This window comes from Mobula hypostoma, chromosome 10 (genome assembly GCF_963921235.1).
Source record: "Mobula hypostoma chromosome 10, sMobHyp1.1, whole genome shotgun sequence".
In the NCBI taxonomy this organism is placed as follows: Eukaryota; Metazoa; Chordata; class Chondrichthyes; order Myliobatiformes; family Myliobatidae; genus Mobula; species Mobula hypostoma.
In genome coordinates this window covers 1552409-1574881 of record NC_086106.1, presented here as the reverse complement: position 1 = coordinate 1574881, position 22473 = coordinate 1552409, and the positions used below count along the sequence as shown (strand labels likewise).

The following is a 22473-nucleotide window of genomic DNA, read 5'->3' as shown; positions in this document are numbered from 1 at the left end:
ACTTGTTCTTGCTTCATATGACCGTAATACAGAGGAGAATCATTCTGCCCATGAAGTCTGCTCCACCATTCCATCATGGCTGATATGTTATCCCAATCTCAACCCCAATCTCATGCCTTCTCCCCACAACCTTTGACACCCTTACTAATCAATAACCTATCAACCTCCACTTTAAATATACTCAACAACTTGGCCTACACAGTATCTGTGGCAATGAATTTCACAGACTCATCACTTCTGGCGAAAGAAGTTCCTTCTCACCTCTGTTCTAAAGGGACATCTTTCTATTCTGATGCTGCGCTCCCCCACTACAGAAAAGATCCTCTCTACGTCCACTCTTTATAGACTTTTTAACATTTCATAGGTTTCATTGAGATCCCCCGCCATCCTTCTGAACTTCAAGAGAGTTGGTCATTGTAAGTTGTCCCATGACTAGGCCAGGATTAAATTAGGGGATTGTTGGGCGGCGCAGCACAAAGGGCTGGGAGGGTCTGTTTTGCCCTGTAGGTCAATAAATAAATAAATAATAGCATGCCTCACAAGGGACTAGAACGGAAAGATGAGAATTTCAAACCCTGTGGCCTAGCTGGAACATCAAGGACCAGTTCCCAGACTTGGGAATGTCAGGGGAACAATCATTTGGATTTCTTTTTTCTTCCAGCTGCAGTACATTAGTCAAAGAAGCAGCAGAAGTAGGGGAGTGTATGGTCATACACTTTGGACTAAGGCAGTGGTCCCCAACCTCCGGGCCGCGAAGAATGCAGCGGTAGCCGGAACACACCCAGCACATCTTTAAGAAAAGCTGAAATAAACAAGCTAATTAATTAGGTGCCGCCTGGCATGTAAATGGGCATTTACGTGCCGGGCGGCACCTAATTAATTAGCTTGTTTATTTCAGCTTTTTTCTAAAAGATGTGCCGGGTGTGTTCCGGCTACCGCTGCATTCTTTGCGGCCCGGAGGTTGGGGACCACTTGTCTAAGGAATAAAGACATAGACTATTTTCTAAAAAAGGAGCAAATTTAGAAATCAGTGGTGGAAAGGGACTTGGAGTCCTCATGAAGGATTCCCTAAAGGTTCACTTGCAGGTTTGAGTAAGGCAAATTCAATGTTAGCATTCTTTTCAAGATGATTAGAATATAAAATTAAGGATGTAATGCTGAGGATAAATAAGGAATTGGTCAGACTGCATTTGGAGTACTGTGGGCAGTTTTGGGCCCATTATTTAAGAAAAGATGTGCTGGCATTGGAGAGGGTCCAGTGTCAATGATACAACACGGAAACAGGCTCTTTGCCCCAATGTGTCGATACTGACCATCAACCACTCATTTACAATAACTGCATTTTCATCATTGACCCTCTGTTCTCATCAGCTCCCCCTTAATCCAACCACTCACCTTCACACTAGGGATAATCTACAGAGTTTAGTTACCCTTCTGGCCTGCTCGTGTTTGGACTGGGGGAAAGAATCAGAGCACTGGGGAACCCACATGTTCATTGTGAGAACAAGCAAACTCGCCTCATTTGCACTTGTCCTGGGTTGGAAAGGAAAGGAGTTAGGAGGATCCGACACTCAGTACCTCCTCTACCTAAAAAAGTGGCCACTGACTATGGGTTGATAGTCTTCTGCTGCTGTAGCCCGTCCACTTCAAGGTTCGACACGGTGTGTGTTCAGAGATGCTCTTCTACACAACACTGTTGTAGCACGTGGATATTTGAGTTACTGATGTTTTCCTGTCAACTTGAACCCGTCTGGTCATTCTCCTCTGACCTCTCTCATTAACAAGGCATTTTGGCTTTGGATGTTTTTGTCTTTAACACCATTTTCTGTAAACTCCAGAGACTATTATATGTGAAAATCCGAAGATATCAGCAGTTTCTGAAATACTCAAACCAGCCCATCTGGCACCAACAATCAGTCCAAAGTCAAAGTCACTTAGATCACATTTCTTCCCCATTCTGATGTTCGGTCTGAGCAAGAACTGAGTCTCTTGACCATGCCTGCATGCTGTTATTCATTGAGTTGCTGTCACAAGATTGGTCGATTAGATATTTGCATTAATGAGCAGGTGTGCAGGTGTACCTAATAAAGTGGTCACTAGGTGTATTTCTGGATATTATTGAAATGCAATAACTCAGCAGAGTACCTGAGGAAGCAATCGAATACCAGCCCCAGCTAACTCAGCAGCACACCGTTGTCATGTGAGACTCTCTGCTGGGTCTTTACCAATGGAACTGAACAAGCAAGTTAAGTAAGTGGAGCATTACGCTTTGAGGAGGCATTAGAAAATTTGATTTCATGCTACACGATTTTTAAGCCCCCTGGGTCGTGAATATTAGTGTTTGGATTTGGTATCCTTTTATCCTGGAGTCACGACTCGTATCAGACAAGACTGACTATAAAAGCCGTTTAAAAAAAAGATTTCTTCATAATATTAACAGCCCACCTTTTAGGTGTTCTTTACTTTGCTGGGTTTGATGCATTCCCAGTAATTCTTTTAAATTATTTTCTATACTTTGGCTTCAGGAAACATAACAAATTAATACCAATCTTAGTTAGCAAATACGCCACCATAGCAGTGAGTTGCTGGGTGCCATTTAACCCTTCCTTTGCCAGTGGATAATGGAAAAGAGCTACAGCCAGAGCACACAGGCACAATGACAGCACAGTGATCCCACGTCTTGGCAGGGAAGGATCTACAACTGCAATAGAACCAATGCAGTGAATCCTAGACTGAGTTAGAGCTGGAGTACATTGGATCCAACAATCACAAAGGGTATAGCACTGGTGAATCCAGAGCAGGGCAGGACAATGCAGTTGTGGATTCAGTTCTGAAATGGAGCAACAGCATGATGGGTCCATTACTGAAATACATTAACCCACTGTGGGTTCATTGTGGAGATACAGTAACGTCACGATAGAAGCATTAGTGATATTACACCATGGTGAGTCCATCACTGAGGTTCATCAGCGCCATTGTGGATACATTGATATAAATCTACACCGTTGTGTCTCCATAACTGAGGTACAGGACATCTACATCACTGTCGATCCATCATTAAGGAACTTCTACATCACGTGATCCATTACTGAGATACATCCACACTACTCTGTGTCCATTACTGACGTACATCTACTCCACTGTGTGTCATTACTGACGTACATCTACTCCACTGTGTGTCATTACTGACGTACATCTACTCCACTGTGTCCATTACTGAGGTACATCTACTCCTCTGTGTGTCCATTACTGACGTACATCTACTCCTCTGTGTGTCCATTACTGACGTACATCTACTCCACTGTGTGTCCATTACTGACGTACATCTACTCCTCTGTGTATCCATTACTGATGTACATCTACTTCCTGTGTGTCCATTACTGACGTACATCTACTCCTCTGTGTGTCCATTACTGACATACATCTACTCCTCTGTGTATCCATTACTGATGTACATCTACTTACTGTGTGTCCATTACTGACGTACATCTACTCCCTGTGTGTCCATTACTGACGTACATCTACTACACTGTATGTCCATTACTGACATACATCTACTCTGTGTGTCCATTACTGACGTACAACTACTCCACTGTGTCCATTACTGACGTACATCTACTCCTCTGTGTGTCCATTACTGATGTAAATCTACTTTGTGTGTGCATTACTGACGTACATCTACTACTCTGTGTCCATTACTGACGTACATCTATTCCTCTGTGTGTCCATTACTGACGTACATCTACTCTGTGTGTCCATTACTGACGTACATCTACTCCTCTGTGTGTCCATTACTGACGTACATCTACTCCTCTGTGTGTCCATTACTGATGTACATCTACTCCACTGTGTGTCCATTACTGAGGTACATCTACTCCTCTGTGTGTCCATTACTGACGTACATCTACTCCTCTGTGTGTCCATTACTGACGTACATCTATTCCTCTGTGTGTCCATTACTGACGTACATCTACTCTATGTGTCCATTACTGACGTACATCTACTCCTCTGTGTGTCCATTACTGACGTACATCTACTCCTCTGCCTGTCCATTACTGACGTACATCTACTCCACTGTGTGTCCATTACTGATGTACATCTACTCCCTGTGTGTCCATTACTGACGTACATCTACTACACTGTATGTCCATTACTGACGTACATCTACTACACTGTATGTCCATTACTGAGGTACATCTACTCTGTGTGTCCATTACTGACGTACATCTACTCCTCTGTGTGTCCATTACTGATGTACATCTACTCCACTGTGTCCATTACTGACGTACATCTACTCCTCTGTGTGTCCATTACTGACATAAATCTACTCTGTGTGTGCATTACTGACGTACGTTTACCCTTCTGTGTGTCCATTACTGACGTACATCTACTACTCTGTGTATCCATTACTGACGTACATCTACTCCTCTGTGTGTCCATTACTGACGTACATCTACTCTGTGTGTCCATTACTGACGTACATCTACTCCTCTGTGTGTCCATTACTGACGTGCATCTACTCCTCTGTGTGGCCATTACTGACGTACATCTACTCCTCTGTGTGTCCATTACTGATGTACATCTACTCCACTGTGTGTCCATTACTGAGGTACATCTACTCCTCTGTGTGTCCATTACTGACGTGCATCTACTCCTCTGTGTGGCCATTACTGACGTACATCTACTCCTCTGTGTGTCCATTACTGATGTACATCTACTCCACTGTGTGTCCATTACTGAGGTACATCTACTTCCTGTGTGTCCATTACTGACGTACATCTACTCCTCTGTGTGTCCATTACTGACGTGCATCTACTCCTCTGTGTGGCCATTACTGATGTACATCTACTCCACTGTGTGTCCATTACTGAGGTACATCTACTCTGTGTGTCCATTACTGACGTACAACTACTCCACTGTGTCCATTACTGAGGTACATCTACTCTGTGTGTCCATTACTGACGTACATCTACTCCTCTGTGTGTCCATTACTGACGTAAATCTACTCTGTGTGTGCATTACTGATGTACATCTACCCCTCTGTGTGTCCATTACTGACGTACATCTCCTCTGTGTGTCCATTACTGACGTACATCTACCCCTCTGTGTGTCCATTACTGACGTACATCTCCTCTGTGTGTCCATTACTGACGTACATCTACTCCTCTGTGTGTCCATTACTGACGTACATCTACTCTGTGTGTCCATTACTGACGTACATCTACTCCACTGTGTGTCCATTACTGAGGTACATCTACGTGACTGTATGACCACCATTGAGATGCATCTACATCACCGTGTGTCAATCACTGATGTACATCTACTCATCAATGTCCTATTCAACTTTACGAAGGGTGATTGATAAGTTCTGGGCCTAAGGTAGAAGGAGTCGATTTTAGAAATCCTAGCACGTTTATTTTTCAACGTAGTCCCCTCGTACATTTACACACTTGGTCCAGCGGTCGTGCAGCATACGGATCTTGGACATCCAGAAAGTGTCCACAGCAGGGGTGATTGATAAGTTTGTGGCCTAAGGTAGAAGGAGATGAGTTATACAGTTTTCGTTACATGCACGTGCAGTTCAACTCTTTCAGTGATTATGCAGAAAGTTTGAAGTTAATAACTCATCTCCGAAGTGCAACACCTCACACTTTTCTGCATTAAGTTCCAAATGCCATTTTTTCAGCTGGTCCAGGTCCCACTGCAAGCTCTGATAGTCTTCCTCATTGTCACTACATCCCCATTCTTGGTGTCATCTTGTACATTTTCTGATTCAGTTAACTACATTATCATCCGGATCGTTGATATAGATGACAAACAACAACAGACCCAGCACTGATCCCTGCGGCACACCACTAGTCACAGGCCTCTAGTCAGAGAGGCAGCCATCTACATACTCTTCGGCTTCTCCTGAAGAACCAATGTCTAATCCAATTTACTACCTCATCTTGAATGCTGAGCAACTGAACCTTCAAATCCTTGATGTGAATTATGAATGACTGGAGTCCAAGCACTGACTGCTCCAATACCCATGTGGTCACTCTCTGCCAACCTGAGGAAAACCTATTCACTCATATCTTTCACTTACAGCCCCACTAATTTCTTTCACTTCCTCCCTGTCACCTATTTAATATTTCAGTTATATTTGAGTAATTCTGTACTTATATATAATACATATAGGTTGATTAAGCAATCTTGTTCAGTGAAATAATTAATTATGGGTTCTATGTATAAATATATTAATTGCATACATCCTCACATTACCACGTGATACGGTCTCTTAAAGTAAACCTGGAGTTCGACCCGCATTTCAGATACCCACATCTTCTTTTGAATTAGTTTAATGTTTTGAAATTTCAAAACATAACACTCCCCTTTATAAATTTACCATTTTCTAGCTGAGACTTTTCTCTGAATTTTTGACTCTGTCTGCCTTTCCTGTCATTTCCTTGAATATTGTCATTTGAAAACTGTTCTGATGTTTCCTGGCAACTGACTCTAATATTCCATCTCCATTTCCTCTGACATTCTCTTGTCTTTTGCTGAATTCTAAAATCCAAACCCCATCCTCCAGTAAAGTGCTACTTTATAAGCCTCCTCTTTCATTTAATAACGTTTTTCATTTCTGCTACCAGCTATGAGAATCGTTTTCCTGTTGAGTTTGTGTGTCAAAGGAATCCATAGTATACCTTTTTTGCAATTGATGTATTATTTCATGAAGTGCCAGCCAATGCCCAAGCACCGTTTAATAGCCCTTTGGTCCCAGTCAGTCACAGCCAACACCTGTCATACTCCATAATTCCCTCAGTTTAGATTTAAGGCTCTAGTTCCATGTTGAACTGTGTCACTTTGAATTCAGTGGAAGATTTTATGTATATAGGTCATGGTCTGTCTTTAGCTAGATCAATAAATTCTCTAAATTCTCCTCTAGTTAGTCTTTCAATACAGAAATCTAGAAAACCATTTATTTTGTGATACAATGCTGAACAGACCCTTCCAGTAGAAAGATGTGGTCTAAAATTACAACGGGAGATGGAAAATGCATGCCAAAAAGAAAATGTTACAATAGTCATGGGATATTTCAATGTGCAGGTAGATTTAGAATATAGAATAGTACAACACCGTACAGGCCCTTCGGCCCACATAGTTGTGCCAACTCTCAAACCCTGCCTCCCATATAACCCTCCACCTTAAATTCCTCCATATACCTGTCTAGTAGTCTCTTAAATTTCACTAGTGTATCTGCCTCCACCACTGACTCAGGCAGTGCATTCCACGCACCAACCACTCTCTGAGTAAAAAACCTTCCTCTAATATCCCCCTTGAACTTCCCACCCCTTACCTTAAAGCCATGTCCTCTTGTATTGAGCAGTGGTGTCCTGGGAAAGAGGCGCTGGCTATCCACTCTATCTATTCCTCTTAATATCTTGTAACCTCTATCATGCCTCCTCTCATCCTCCTTCTCTCTGAAGAGTAAAGCCCTAGCTCCCTTAATCTCTGATCATAATGCATACTCTCTAAACCTGGCAGCATCCCGGTAAATCTCCTCTGTATCCTTTCCAATGCTTCCACATCCTTCCTATAGTGAGGCGACCAGAACTGGACACAGTACTCCAAATGTGGCCTAACCAGAGTTTTATAGAACTGCATCCTTACCTCGCAACTCTTAAACTCTATCCCTCGACTTATGAAAGCTAACACCCCATAAGCTTCCTTAACTACCCTATCCACCTGTGAGGCAAATTTCAGGGATCTGTGGACATGTACCCCCAGATCCCTCTGCTCCTCCACACTACCAAGTATCCAGCCATTTACTTTGTACTCTGCCTTGGAGTTTGTCCTTCCAAAGTGTACCACCTCACACTTCTCCGGGTTGAACTCCAGCTGCCACTTCTCAGCCCACTTCTGCATCCTATCAATGTCTGTCTGTAACCTTCGACGATCCCCTACTCTATCTACAACACCACCAACCTTTGTGTCGTCTGCAAACTTGCCAACCCACCCTTCTACACCCCCACATCTAGGTCGTTAATAAAAATCATGAAAAGTATTGGTCCCAGAACTAATCCTTGTGGGACACCACTAGTCACAACCCCCCAATCCGAATGTACTCCCTCCACCACGACCATCTGCTTTCTGCAGGCAAGCCAATTCTGAATCCACCTGGCCAAACTTCCCTGGATCCCATGCCTTCTGACTTTCTGAATAAGCCTAATGTGTGGAACCTTGTCAAATGCCTTACTAAAATCCATATAGATCACATCCACTGCACTACTCTCATCTATATGCCTGGTCACCTCCTCAAAGAACTCTATCAGGCTTGTAAGACATGATCTGCCCTTCACAAAGCCATGCTGACTGTCCCTGATCAGACCATGATTCTCTAAATGTCCATAGATCCTATCTCTAAGAATCTTTTCCAACAGCTTTCCCACCACAGACGTAAGGCTCACTGGTCTATAATTACCCGGACTATCCCTACTACCTTTTTTGAACAAGGGGACAACATTTGCCTCCTTCCAATCCTCCGGTACCATTCCCGTTGACAACAAGGACGTAAAGATCCTAGCCAGAGGCTCAGCAATCTCTTCTCTCGCCTCATGGAGCAGATTTGAGGAAGCAAAGACAGAACGTAGACAGATTAGGAGAATGGGCAAAGAAGTGGCAGATGGAATACAGTGTCGGGAAGTGTATGGTCATGCACTTTGGTAGAAGAAATGAAAAGAAGACTGTTTTCCAAATGGAAAGAAAATACAAAAATCTGAGGCACAAAGGGACTTGGGAGTCCTTGTGCAGGATTCCCTGAAGTTTAATTTGCAGACTGAGTCAGTGGTGAGGAAGGCAAATGCAACGTTAGCATTCATTTCAAGGGGACCAGAACGTAAAAGCAAAGATATAATGTTGAGACTTTATAAAGCACTGGCGAGGCCTCACTTTCAGTATTTTGAGCAGTTATGGACCCCTTATCTTAGAAAGGATGTGCTGAAACTGGAGAGGGTTCAAAGGAGGTTCACAGAAATGATCCCAGGATTGAACAGCTTGTCATATGAATATCATTTGATGGCTCTGGGCCTGTATTCACTAGAATTCAGAAGAATGAGGGGTAACCTCATTGAAGCCTATCGAATGGTGAAAGGCTTTGATTGAGTGGATGTGAAGAGGATGTTTCCTATGGTGGGAGGGTCTAAAACCAGAAGACAGCTTCAGAACAGCAGGACATCCTTTTAGAATGGAGATGAGGTTTAATTTCTTTAGCCAGAGAGTGGTGAATCTGTGGAATTTGTTGCCACAGGCAACTGTGGAGGTCAAATTGTTATGTATATTTAAGGCAGAGGTTGATAGATTCTTGATTGGTCACGGCATGAAGGGGTATTGGGAGAGGGTGGGAGACTGAGGCTGAGGGGAAAATTGGATCAGTGTGGTGAAATGCTGGAGTAGAATCAATGGGCCAAATGGCCTAATTCTCCTACGTCTTAAGGTTTTATGTTTCTTTTTGTCTTACCACATTGAATCACAGTGGATTCAATTTGATTTTTTTTGACACTGATCAACAGAAAACAACTCTTTCGTGTCAAAACAATTTCACTTTTTCGTGAAAACAAATCTCTACAAAGTGATCTAAATTAATTACAATTGTAAAACACAAAATAACTGATTGCTTCAGTATTGCACCCCCCCCCAAGTCAGTATATAGTAGATGAACTTTTGTAGTAAATGCAGGCTTGAGTCTGTGTGGATAGGTCTCTATCAGCTTTGCACATCTGGACACTGCAATTCTTCCCCATTCTTCTTTACAAAACTGCTCAAGCTCTGTCACATTGCATGGGGATCGTGAGTGAACAGCCCTTTTCAAGTCCAGCCACAAATTCTCAATTGGATTGAGGTCTGGACTCTGACTTGGCCACTCCAGGACATTAACTTCGTTGTTTTTAAGCCATTCCTGGTAGCTTTGGCTTTATGCTTGGGGTCATTGTCTTGCTGGAAAACGAGTCTTCTCACAAGTAACAGTTGTCTTCCAGAGTGCATCAGGTTTTCCTCCAAGATTTCCTGTATTTTGCTGTATTCATTTTACCCTCTACCTTCACACGCCTTTCCAGGGTCTGCTGCAGTGAAGCATCCCCACAGCATGATACAGCCACCACCATACTTCACGGTAGGGATGGTGTGTTTTTGATGTGCTGTGTTTGGCTTAAACCAAACATACCGTTTAGTCTGATGGCTAAAGAGCTCAGTTTTGGTTTCATCAGACTATAGAACCTTCTTCTAGCTGACTTCAGAGTCTCCTACATGCCTTCTGGCAAACTCTAGCCAGGATTTCATATAATTTTTTTTCAACAATGGCTTTTTCTTTGCCACTCTCCCATAAAGCTGCGACTGGTGAAGCACCCGGACAACAGTTGTATGTGCAGTCTGTCCCATCTCAGCCACTCAAGCTTGTAACGCCTCCAGAGTTGTCTTAGGTCTCTTGGTGGCCTCCTTCACTAGTTCTCTTCTTGTACGGTCACTCAGCTTTTGAGGAAGACCTACCCAGGCAAATTTATAGCTGTGCCATAGTCTTTCCATTTCTTGATCATCGAGTTAATTGTACTCCAAAGGATATTCAGTGACTTGGAAATTTTCTTGTATCCATCTCCTGACTTGTGCTTTTCAATAACCTTTTTGTGGAGTCACTGGTAATGTGGATACCTAGGAGACTAAAGATGTCGACCATCTCTGCAGCAGCTCTGATGATTAAAATAACGTTTGTTCAACATCCTCCTCTCTCTCAGACCAACAACTTACTCTTTTGTCTTGCTGACTTTAAGGGCAACTGTGTTGCTCTGACACCATGACACAAGGCTCATGACGCTTGGTTAAAAACTCATCTCATTCAGGGGTTTTGGAAAAACTTTACTGTTCATTCGCACGTTTAAGATGTTAGTCCATTATTCCCACAACAGCTAGTCGCTAGCATAGTCCTAGTTTTCTCAAGGCATTTTGTGTACCAGAACTATCATAATATGTCATATGGGTGCCACGGTAGCATAGTGCTTAGTGTGACCTGATTACCGCTTGGGGCATCGAAGTTCAGAGTTCAATCCCAGCGTCGTCTGTAAGGGATTTTGTATGGTCTCCCCATGGAACGTGTGGGCTTTCTCCTGGTGCTCTGATTTCTTCCCACAGTCCGAAGACGTACTGGGTAGGTCAAATAGTCATTGTAAACTGTCCTGTGGTTAGGTTAGGGTTAAATCGGGGCTGTCAAGGGTTACTGGGTGGCACGACTCAAATAGCTGGAAGAGCCTATTCTGTGCTGTATCTCTAAATAAATAAGTAAACTGTAATTCATTACTTCCGTCTCAGACCTCAAATCTAATAATTGTTAGACTGACCGATTTTCTCAAAATCCATTTGGGGAAAGTACATCATTGGAACGTTATTTGTTGAACAGAATGTACACAGGCTGCGCTTCAGTTCGTCCAATTAAGATTTAAATTCAAAGTTCAAAGCAAATTTATTATCAAAGTACATATACGTCACCATATACAACCTGGAGATTCAGTCTCCTGTGTGCATACTCAATAAATCCATAGGATAATAACAATAAACAATCAATGAATAACTGAGGCAACTGGGGCATTCAACCGGCGTGCAAAAGACAACAAACTGTGCAAATAAAAAAATAAAGAAATAATAATAAATAAATAATCAATAAATATCAATACAATAACATGAGATGAAGAGTCCTTGAAGTGAGTCCTTTGGTTGTGGGAACATTTCAATGATGGGGCAAGTGAAGTTGAGTGAAAGTATCCCCTTTGGTTTGAGAGCCCGATGGATGAGGGGTAATAACTGTTCCTGACCCTGGTGTTGTGGGTCGTGAGGATCTTGTACCACATTCTGGCAGCAGTGAGAAGAGAGCGTGATCTGATTGGTGGGGGTCCTTGATGATGGATGCTATGTTTCATGTAGATGTGCTCAATGGTGGGAAGGATTTTCCCTATGATAGACTGGGCCATATCTATTCCCTTTTTGCAGGATTTTCTATTCAGGGGCATGGTGTTTCTATACTAGGCTGTGACGCAGCCAGTCAATATCCTCTCCACCACACATCTATAGAAGTTTATCAAAGTGAAACCTGGATCAACCTCAACTTCTAACAAGTATATCCTGCTGGTTGATCGGCACATTTTAGCCTCTCACTAGGTTCTACTTTGCCTCGGTTGGGACATAATGGAATTCCCAGTACTTTGTAGAATGTGCTCTTGACGTCTGCTACTGTGGCCTCAGTCAGGACTCCCTGATCCATCTCTTGATGTATCTCTGAGGACATGCCTGGTTCATCTTTTAAAAACTGAATTATAGTTAGAGTAAGGATTCATAGTTTCCAAGGTTGTCAAGCCGAGAGGTGGTAGTGGGGACAAGCTCCCACTACCTAAAAGTGCTCCTCACGGCATGCACATCAAATAGCCTCTGACAACCAAGTCCATCTCCTGGTCTTCTCGTGTGGTTTAGCCTCTGAGCCCAGCGGAACTGTTTTTACTGACAGGAGAAGGGGTGAAGGCGGGTCCTGGTGCCTTAAAACCAGTGCTTCGGGTAAATGGAGCTCGTCAGCCTGGGAAGGCAGTCCATCTAAGAGAGGGAAACTCTGATTTCAAACCTCTGCTGCCTTGCGGCCATACCCACTCATGGGAAAGGCTTCGGGAGTAAACCCTAAGGACAAATCCGGAGCTGGAGTCCCTAAGGCAGTCCGACACTGCCTTCAACCTTGCTCTGGCAACTCCTGCGACGACACCGGTGCCAAGCTGTATGGGTCCTCATGCCCTTCCCTTGGACAAGATCGGTGCCGTGGAGAGGGGAGACTTGCTGCATGGGCAACTGCTGGTCTTCCATACAACCTTGTCCAGGCCTGTGCCCTGGAGAGTGAAGACTTTCCAGGCACAGATCCATGGTCTTGCGAGATTAACGGATGCCACCACCACCAAGGATTCATATGTAGGAATGATGTTGATTTCATGAATAGTTAGTGTTGATTTGACGTAGCTGTCAGCTTAGTCTCTCATAAATTGTTGCTCCTGTAGACACACACAAAATACTGGAGGAACTCAGCAGGTCAGGCAGTATCTATGGAGTGGACCAAACAGTCAACATTTCGGGCTGAGACCCTTCATCAGAACTCAATGAAGGGTCACAGCCAGAAATGTCAACTGTTTAATCACCTCCACAGATGCTGCCTGACCTGCTGAGTTCCTCCAGCATATTGTGTGTGTTACTCAAGATTTCCAGCATCTGCAGAATCTCTTGTGTTTATCACTTCTTACTGTGGACATGTGGATTCAGCCAAATTAAGCAGGAATGTTGAAATTACTATAGAGACTTGTTTTGCCGGTTCTCACACTTATTGTCCCAGCAAAGATTGGGTTTTCCTACTTTAATGCCAGGTGAGGGAAGCATGATTGTTCTTTGTTTTAGAGCTGGTTTTTGAAATCATTGGCCTTTACCAATATTAGTCAATATTAGTCCTCCAAAGCCAGTATATCCTTCCTCAAGTAAGGAGACCAGAGCTGCACGCAGTCCTCCAGGTGCGGCCCCACCAGTACCCTGTACAGTTGCAGCATAACCTCCCTGCTCTTAAATTCAGTCCCTCTAGCAGTGAAGGCCAACATTCTATTTGCCGCCTTGATAGCCTGCTGCACCTGCAAACCAACCTTTTGTGATTCATGCACAAGCACTTCCAAGTCCCTCTGCACAACAGCATGCTGCAATGTTTTACCATTTAAATAATAATCGGCTCTTCCATTTTCCCTTCCAAAGTGGATGACCTCACATTTACCAACATTGTACTCCATCTGCCAGACCCTTGCCCACTCACTTAACCTATCTGTATGTCTCTGCAGGCTCTCCTTATCTTCTGCACAATTTGCTTTTCCTCTCAATTTAGTATCATCAGCCAACTTAGATACACTACACTCGGTCCCCTCTTCCAGATCATTAATATATAGTGTGAACAGTTGCAGGCCCAGCACCAAACCCTGTGGCACACCGTTCACAACTGATTGCCAACCAGAGAAACACCCATGTATCCCAACTCTCTACTTCCTATTAGTTAACCAATCCTCTATCCATGCTAATACAGCACCCCCAACTCTATGCATCCTTATCTTATGGACAAGTCTTTTATGCAGCACCTTATCGAAATCCAAGTAAGTAAAATGCTGGAGGAACTCAGCAGACCAGGCAGGTTCTATGGGAAAGAGTAAACAGTCGATGTTTCGGGCCGAAACCCTTCATCAGTATCAGTGATATTAAACCTAAAGCTAATTCTGATGCCAAGGAGAGTGATTCTGCCCTCACTTCAAGACTGCAGTAACTTGCACAAAACAACATATCTGCATAGTTATTACTTTTGGAAATAAAACCAAGCATGTGGGAGGCAAACACAGAAGGAAGAGAAAACTGCTCCAAAAAAACAAAGTGATAAAACGAAAGATGATGATGGAAAGCAGAGAAGAGAGGACTGGAGTTCTGATTCGGGGCCGGTTTCTGTGACTGCTGGGGCAGGCAGTTTCTGCACCTGAATGTCCAGCAGTTATTTCGGAGTCTCCGGAGGGTTGTGGAGCTGTGAGCAAAGGACAGGGAATGCAGAGAAATCGGGAGGTATAACCTTCAGGATGGAGAAGATATTTAAGGCGGAAGCTGCCGGTGTGTGAAGGACTAGGGGATAATTAGAGCTGACAATTAGTCACTGTGTAGGTGCAGGGCTCTGGCAATGAAGAGAAGTGGAAACAAAAATACCGATCATTTGAAAAGAATGAATGGGATTTTCAAATTAGATCCCTGCAGGGAACAAGAATTATTAAATCTTACCTAAAGCTTAAGACCAGCAGTAGGGCTTTGGTCAATACTATATTTAAAAGAAAGAGAATTGCAATATTTGTTTTCTTACCAGTCACAGATTCTATCTACCAAAGCTCCTCTGTAATACAATGATATAATAAATTAAATTATGATGTCTACGATATCTGGTGACTTCTAGTTTGCATGGTGTTTTGAATTTCCAATGAGAGACTGCAATTTATGTATAAAGAGAACTCAGCTGTACAAACCGTGGCATCTGTGTAACCTTGGAAAGAAATAATGATACTGTATGTGCAACTGTATACTAATAAATTACAATTGCTTTATTCCAGCAAGGACTGTAATTATCCCAAAATCTGTGCTTTATTGTGTAAAAATCACTGAAATTTTGACCCAGTCCAGCGTCGTCTCAATTATAAAAAAAATTACCAAACATTTCCCATGCCTCCTCTTTTTAATTACTTGTGCTCTTCAGAATGTCCTGATTCAGTCAGACAGAGTAGGGACAGAGATAGCGAGCATCACATCATTTACCAACTGGACTGAACAGCCATTCCCCATGTGTAACGTGCAACGGCGTTCCATGTGCAGGTTATACCCGACAGAACGGTGACATTTACTGAAACAACGAATATGGTTACGATAGCACCTCATATTGACACGCCTTCATGGTTTGTATAAAATGCTTGGTTCTCACCTGGTAATTTACGGGTTTAGTTTTCAGACGTCTGTATGTAGATTTTGTCCATAAGTCAAAAAAAAATTAGACAACAGTCACTCGATCTAGGAAGCAGACCCCCAGTGAGTTGTAATGAACGGAATTAAAGCACAGGAAACTGATAAGAATGTGAGAGAGAGGGGAAGCTAGTTCTAATGTTTGTAGGAACAGACATATGCATGAATACTGAATCTGCAATAACCCCATTTTATTCCATCCTCATTGACTCTCAACTCCCCCATTTCACAAGCCTGGGGCCATCTATGGTGGGTACTAACCCTATCAATGTATGACTTTGGGATGTGGGATGAGGAGCCACTCACAGTTACCAGCTTTTGCATCACCCTTCCCTGTCGCCTTCTGATACTGCCTACGTCCCTTCTATTTTTCCATCCGGATGGAGGATCTCGACTTGAAATGTCAGCTGTCCATTCCCCTCCCCCGAGGCTGCCTGACCCATTTGCATGTTGCTCCAGATTGTAGCATCGGCAGCCTCTCGTGACGCTACCTTCACAGTATTCTAGACCCCTAACAATATATACCCCTCAATTCGCAGTCATCTCAATTCCTCCGCATCCCCGCCGTGATGCAGTCACCACAGTTGTGCAGAGTGGTGATAAGCTGGGGGAACAGTCTTTACATTACATTACTGGTAAAATGGAGCACTTAGTGAAGATAACTAGCTGAGACTTGAAAGCTATCAGTGGTGAATCTGTGGAATTCTTTGCCACAGGCAGCTGTGGAGGCCAAGTCTTTATGTATACTTAAGGAAGAGGTTGATAGATCCTTGATTGGTCAGAGCATGAAGGGATACGGGGAGAAGGCAGGAGACTGGGGCTGAGAGGAAAACTGGATGAGTCATGATGAAATGGCAGAGCCGACTCGAAGGGCTTTGGGTGTATGTTGTAGACAACCCTAATGCTGATAGTGATTTTAATAAACAACTCTATCAGAATATAATAAAAGCAAGTTCTGTGGGTGATGTTATAGTCATGAGTGACTTTAATTTCCTGAATATTGAGTGGGAGAACCCTGTGACTAATGGATTACGGGAAAGTGAATTCATTGAGTTGTTGAATGATTGTTTTTGACCCAGTATGTAAATGCACCAACAACAGCGGAGGCCTGTCTAGATTTGATATTCTGTAACAATCAGGATAGAATTTTGAGTATGGAAGTTGTAGAGCCTTTAGGAAAAAGAGATCGTAGTGATGTTAGTCTCAAGTTTTTTTTAGGAGAGTATATCAGTAAAAACCAAAGCCATTAAATTGAATTTCAGAAAGGCAGAGTTTATGCAGATGCAGCAAAGACTTCATAAGATAAACTGGAAGGAATTGCTTGACGTTGAGTCGGTTGAGGAATAATGGGGCCGATTTAAAGAGGTAATACACGCAGTGCAGGAAATGTTCATACCCAAGGTCGAGTGAAGCAATAAAAACAATAGATCAACTGCATGGATGAATAAAGATATAGATAAAATTACTGAAGAATATAAGGAATACAGAAAAAATAGTCATGATATTAATCATAGGGAATATGAAAATATGAGAGCTCCAGACAAGAGGGAATTTCAGATTGCCAAAAGACAGGTTGAGAAGGATATTGCTGATGATACTAAGATTGATCCTAAGAGATTTTTTCAAAGAAAAGTCAAGGAGGAAATTAAGCATATTAGGAATAATAGTGAGGTGTTAAATTATGCAGAGGACATAGCAGATACTCTTAACTCATATTTTGCTAAGGTATTTACCTGCAAAGATGTTAGCAATATGCCAGTAAGTGTAGAGAAAAAGAAGATTGTTTTAAGTGACTTAGGGATCTTAGAAAGTGAGTTACTGCTTCAGTTGAAGAGGCTGAAAGTTAGATATCCAGGGACAGACAACATATACAACGTCAGTGCTTAAAGAGGTCTGTGATTATATTTCATGCAAACCCCTAGCATGTATTTTTCAGAAGTCATTGACGACTGGTGAAATCCTTAAGGACTGGAAATGGCCTAACATTGTCCTGGTATATAACAAAAGTGACCACACTGACCCTGGTAACTATAGACCAGTAAGCTTAATGTGTATTGTAGGCAAGATAATGGGAACATTTAATAAAGAATGAGATGGAAAAGCAGCTGATAAGAACAGGCATGGGTTCAGGAAGTGGAAATCATGTAATAGTGATGTGCTGGAGTTCTCTGAAGGGGCAATAAAATTTATGATAACAGTAGAGTGGTTGATGTCACTTACTTGGACTTTCAGAGGCTTTTGACAAAGTACCCCACAAGAGGTCAATAATCAAATTACAGGAGGTAGGGATTGGGGGTAAGGTGTGCGAATGGGCACAGAATTGGCTCACAAACAGAAAACAATGAGTTATGGTGAGAAGATCATTTTCACACCTAGAAGATGTTAAAAGTGCGGTTCCACAGGGATTGGTTTTGGGGCTGCTGCTGTTTCTAATTTACATTAATGATTTGGATAAACACATGACAAATAAACTAGTAAAGTTTGCAGCTGACACAAAATTAGGGGGAGGGGCTGATAACATTCAGGCAGCAGAATCAAAACAGTTAGATCCAAACAAGATCCAGATGTGGGCAGATAAATGGCTGATGAAATTTAATGCAAGTAAATTTAAAGCAGTACATACAGGAAGTAGAAATAATGGATATAAATATACAATAGGAGGTATTGAGTTGAAAAGGGCTCTGTATGAGAAGGATTTGGGTGTCCTGGTAGACTCATCACTAACAACATCTAGATAATGTACAGAAGTGATTAGGAAGCTAACAGAACGTTGGGTTATATAATGTGCTCAGTGGAGCTTATGTCAAGACGTTCTCTTTAAGATGGTATAATGTGCTTGTGAGGCCACACCTTGAGTACTGACTACAATGTTGGTCTCCATATTGTGTGAGGGATGTGAAGGCCCTGGAGAGAGTTCAGAGAAGGGCAACTAGACTCATTGCGGGTCTGCAGGTTGTGAGCTATGAAGAAAGATTTGAAAGAATTAAATCTTTTTAGCCTAAGTAGACGAAGAATGAGAGGAGACATAATAGAAGTGTTGAAAAATCATTACGGGTATAAGCAACACACATCAAAGTTGCTGGTGAATGCAGCAGGCCAGGCAGCATCTCTAGGAAGAGGTACAGTCGCTGTTTCGGGCCGAGACCCTTCGTCAGGACTAACTGACTGTACCTCTTCCTAGAGATGCTGCCTGGCCTGCTGCGTTCACCAGCAACTTTGATGTGTGTTGCTTGAATTTCCAGCATCTGCAGAATTCCTGTTGTTAGGGTATAAGTAATGCGGATGCCAGCTGCTACTTCACATTTAATCCATCATCAAAGACATGGGACCATAGGTGGAGACGGGTAAAGGGACATTTCAGACCAACATCAGGAAGCATTTCTTTACACAGCAAGATGTGGACACATGGAACAAACTACCTAGTTGTGTAGTTGAGAGTAAGTAGTTCATTGGGGACTTTCCAATCTAAACGCTATAGTTATTTCAACACACTATGTGAATAGGAATTTGCCAATCATTGTTTGGCCGAATGGCTTGTTCTTGTCAAAAACTTTCTAATGTTCTGATGTTCTACTGTTGGATTCAGTGACCTAACTGTGTGTTTCTCTGTTCTCTGTCTCCCCACAGTCCCTGGAGAGCACTCGTCGTATGCTACAGCTGGTGGAAGAGGTACAGTGTCCACAATCTTCATTTACTACAGGGGTTCTTAACCTGGGGTCCATGAACTTGGACAGAAAAATATTTACATCTTTATTTTCACTAACCTCTAACCAAAATTTAGCATTTCCTTCAATGATGAACGTAGGCAACAAAGCACCATAGATTTCGCAGTACAGTAGTAACAACAACAACCTTCACTCTGCTATATCTGTAAAAAACAAAGTTTAATTTTAACTTAGCTGTATTTTAAATGTTTAGTCTTGTTACTTATTGCATTAATAATTACATACACTATTAAATCACACATTCATTTTTTAACATTTAGATAATGTATTTCAATACCCTTGGTTTCCTTTGTAATCCTATATATTTTAGTTTATGTATTTAAATCTGTGATTCTGAGAAGGGGTCCTTAGGCTTCACTAGACTGCCAAAGGCATCAAAAAGAGTAAGAACCCCTGATTATTGTATTTTACACATTGATAAAGAAGTATCTTTATGCCTGTGGTTCAATGTTAGAAGGTTGCAGTATGTTTTATGAGTAATTTAGACAAGATCTGTCAAAGTAGATGCTTTTTCACCACTAGTTTAACGTGCTGCTGGCAGTGACACTGATGTCTATTATACGCACACTTCGATAGAAGTTCGCACCCACCAGTGGTTTACAGAATGATATTTCTATAAATTTGTTACAGCCGGGGCTGGTAATGGGGACATGCTCCCACTAACTACTAAATGCTCCCAATGGCGTGTGTCTCAAATAGCCTCTGACAACCAAGTCCAGCTCCTGGCCTCACGTGTGGCTACTAACCCTGGTGCAACCGTTTCTACTGGCAGGATAAGGGGCAAAGGTGGGTTGCTGGCATCAGACTTGGTGTTTCGACCAGATGGGGCTCGACAGCCGTGGTTAGCAACTCATCTAGGAGCAGGAAAACTGATCTCCAATCTCCACTGCCTTGTGGCTATACCCACTCACGGGGAGTAAATGCCAAGGGTAAACTCAGGAGCTGGAGTCCCTCAGACAGTCCTACATTGAGCTTAATGTTGACCGACAACTCCTGCGATGCCTCTGGGGCCAAACTGTATCAGTCTCTGCTGTTACTTGACAGAGTGGACGTGGAGAAGATGTTTCCTATGGTGGGGGAGTCCAAGACCAGACGACACAGCCTCACAATAGAGGGGCATCTTTTAAGAACAGAGATGAGGAGGAATTTACTTAGCCAGAGGGTGGTGAATCTGTGGAATTTGTTGCGACAGGTGACTGCGGAGGCCAAGTCATTGGGTATATTTAAGGCAGAGGTTAATAGATTCTTGATTAGTCAGGGCATGAAGTGACTCGGGGAGAGGGTGCGAGATTGGGGCTGAGAGGGAAAATGGATGAACTATGATGAAATGATGGAGCAGACTCGATGGGCTGAACGGTATAATATTGCTCCTATATCTTATGGTCTTATAAAAGATTTAAGGAACCTTGGTTTTTAAAAGATATTGCGGTCCTATTTAAGAAAAAGGAGCTGCATAGCAGGCACAGGCAGGCAGGAACAAATGAGGTAGTTATGAAGTATAAGAAATGCAAGAGAACTCTTAAGAAGGAAATCAGGAAGGCTGAAAGAAGACATGACGTTGCTCTAGGAGCCTAAGGGATTCTACAGATATGTTAAGAGCAAAAGGATTACAAGGGTCAAAATTGGTTCTCTGAAAGATCAGAATGGTAATCCATGCGTGGAGGCAAAAGAGATGGGGGAGATCTTAAATGAGTGTTTTTGCATCTGTATTTATTCCGGAGACAGGCACAGAGCCTATAGGTGTGGGGCAATACAGCAGCGAGGTCATGGACCCTATACAGATTACAGAGAAGGGGGTGTTTGCTGCCTTGAGGAAAATCAGAGTGGATAAATCCCCAGGGCCTGAGAAGGTGTTCCCTCAGGAGACTAGTACAGAAATTGTCAGGCTCTAGCAGCACCTCTGAGCCACGGGTGAGGTGCTGGAGGACTGCAAGATGGCTAATGTTGTTCCATTGTTTAAGAACGTCTCTAAGAATAAGTTGGGAAATTATAGGCTAGTGAGCCTGACATTAGTTGTGGAAAAGTTATTGGAAGATATGAGACCAGCTATATAAGTATTTGGATAGATAGGGACATATTAGGGATAGTCAGCATGGCTTTGTGCATGGCAAGTCATGTCTAACCAATCTTGTAGAGTTTTTCGAGAAGTTACCAGGAATGTTGATAAAGCCAAGGCAGTGGATGTTGTCTATCTGCACTTTGGCAAGGTCTTTGACAAGGTCCCACATGGGACGCCAGTCAAGAAGGTTCAGTCGATCGCCATTCAGGATGAGGTAGTAAATTGGATAAGATATTGGCTTCGTGGAAGAAATGTGTGGTAGTAGATGGTTGCCTCTCTGACTGGAGGCCTGTGACTAGTGATGTGCCACAGGGATCAGTGCTGGATCCATTGTCATGTATGTCAGGAACCTGGATGATAATGTGGTTAACTGGATCAGCAAATTTGCGGATGACACCAAGATTGGGGGTGTAGTGGACAGTGAGGAAGACTGTCAGAGCTTGCAGTGGGATCTAGGCCAGCTGGAAAAATGGACTGAAAAATGGCAGATGGAATTTAATGCAGACAAGTGTGAGGTGTTCACTTTGGGAGGACCATCCAGGGCAGGTCTTACACAGTGAGCAGTAGGACACTGAGGAGTATGGAAGAACAGAGCGATGTGGGAATACAGGTCCATAATTTCTTGAAAGCGGTGTCACAGTAGATACGGCCATACAGAAAGCCTTTGGCACATTTGCAATCATAAATCAAAGTACTGAGTACGGGAACAAAGGTCCTGACGAAGTCTGTTAGTCCTGACGAAGGGTCTCGGCCTGAAACGTCGACTGCGCCTCTTCCTATAGATGCTGCCTGGCCTGCTGCGTTCACCAGCAACTTTGATGTGTGTTACTGAGTACGGGAGTTGGGATGTTATGTTAAATTTGTATAAGACGTAGAGAGCCTAATTTGGAGTATTGTGTGTGGTCTTGGTCACATACCTAAAGGAAAGATGTAAATAAGATTGAAAGAGTGCGGAGAACATTTACAAGGATGTTGCCGGGACTTGAGGACCAGAGTTATAGGAAAGGTTGAATTGGTTAGAACTTTATTCCCTAAAAGACTGAGGGTAGATTTGATAGAAGTATACAAACAACTTACACTAGAGGTGTTCCACAGGGGCTGGGTTGGCTCCCAAGTCCC

General features: G+C 42.8%; 1 protein-coding gene across 2 annotated transcripts in view; it reads left to right on the top strand.

The window, feature by feature from the left end:
• LOC134352598 (synaptosomal-associated protein 25) overlaps positions 1-22473 on the top strand; it is a 219318-nt gene that overhangs the window by 121796 nt on the left and 75049 nt on the right. For both annotated transcript variants that reach the window (XM_063059876.1, XM_063059874.1), the window contains exon 3: positions 19198-19239. In XM_063059876.1, coding sequence (XP_062915946.1) covers positions 19198-19239 — 42 coding nt within the window. The remainder of the gene's footprint in view (positions 1-19197; positions 19240-22473) is intronic.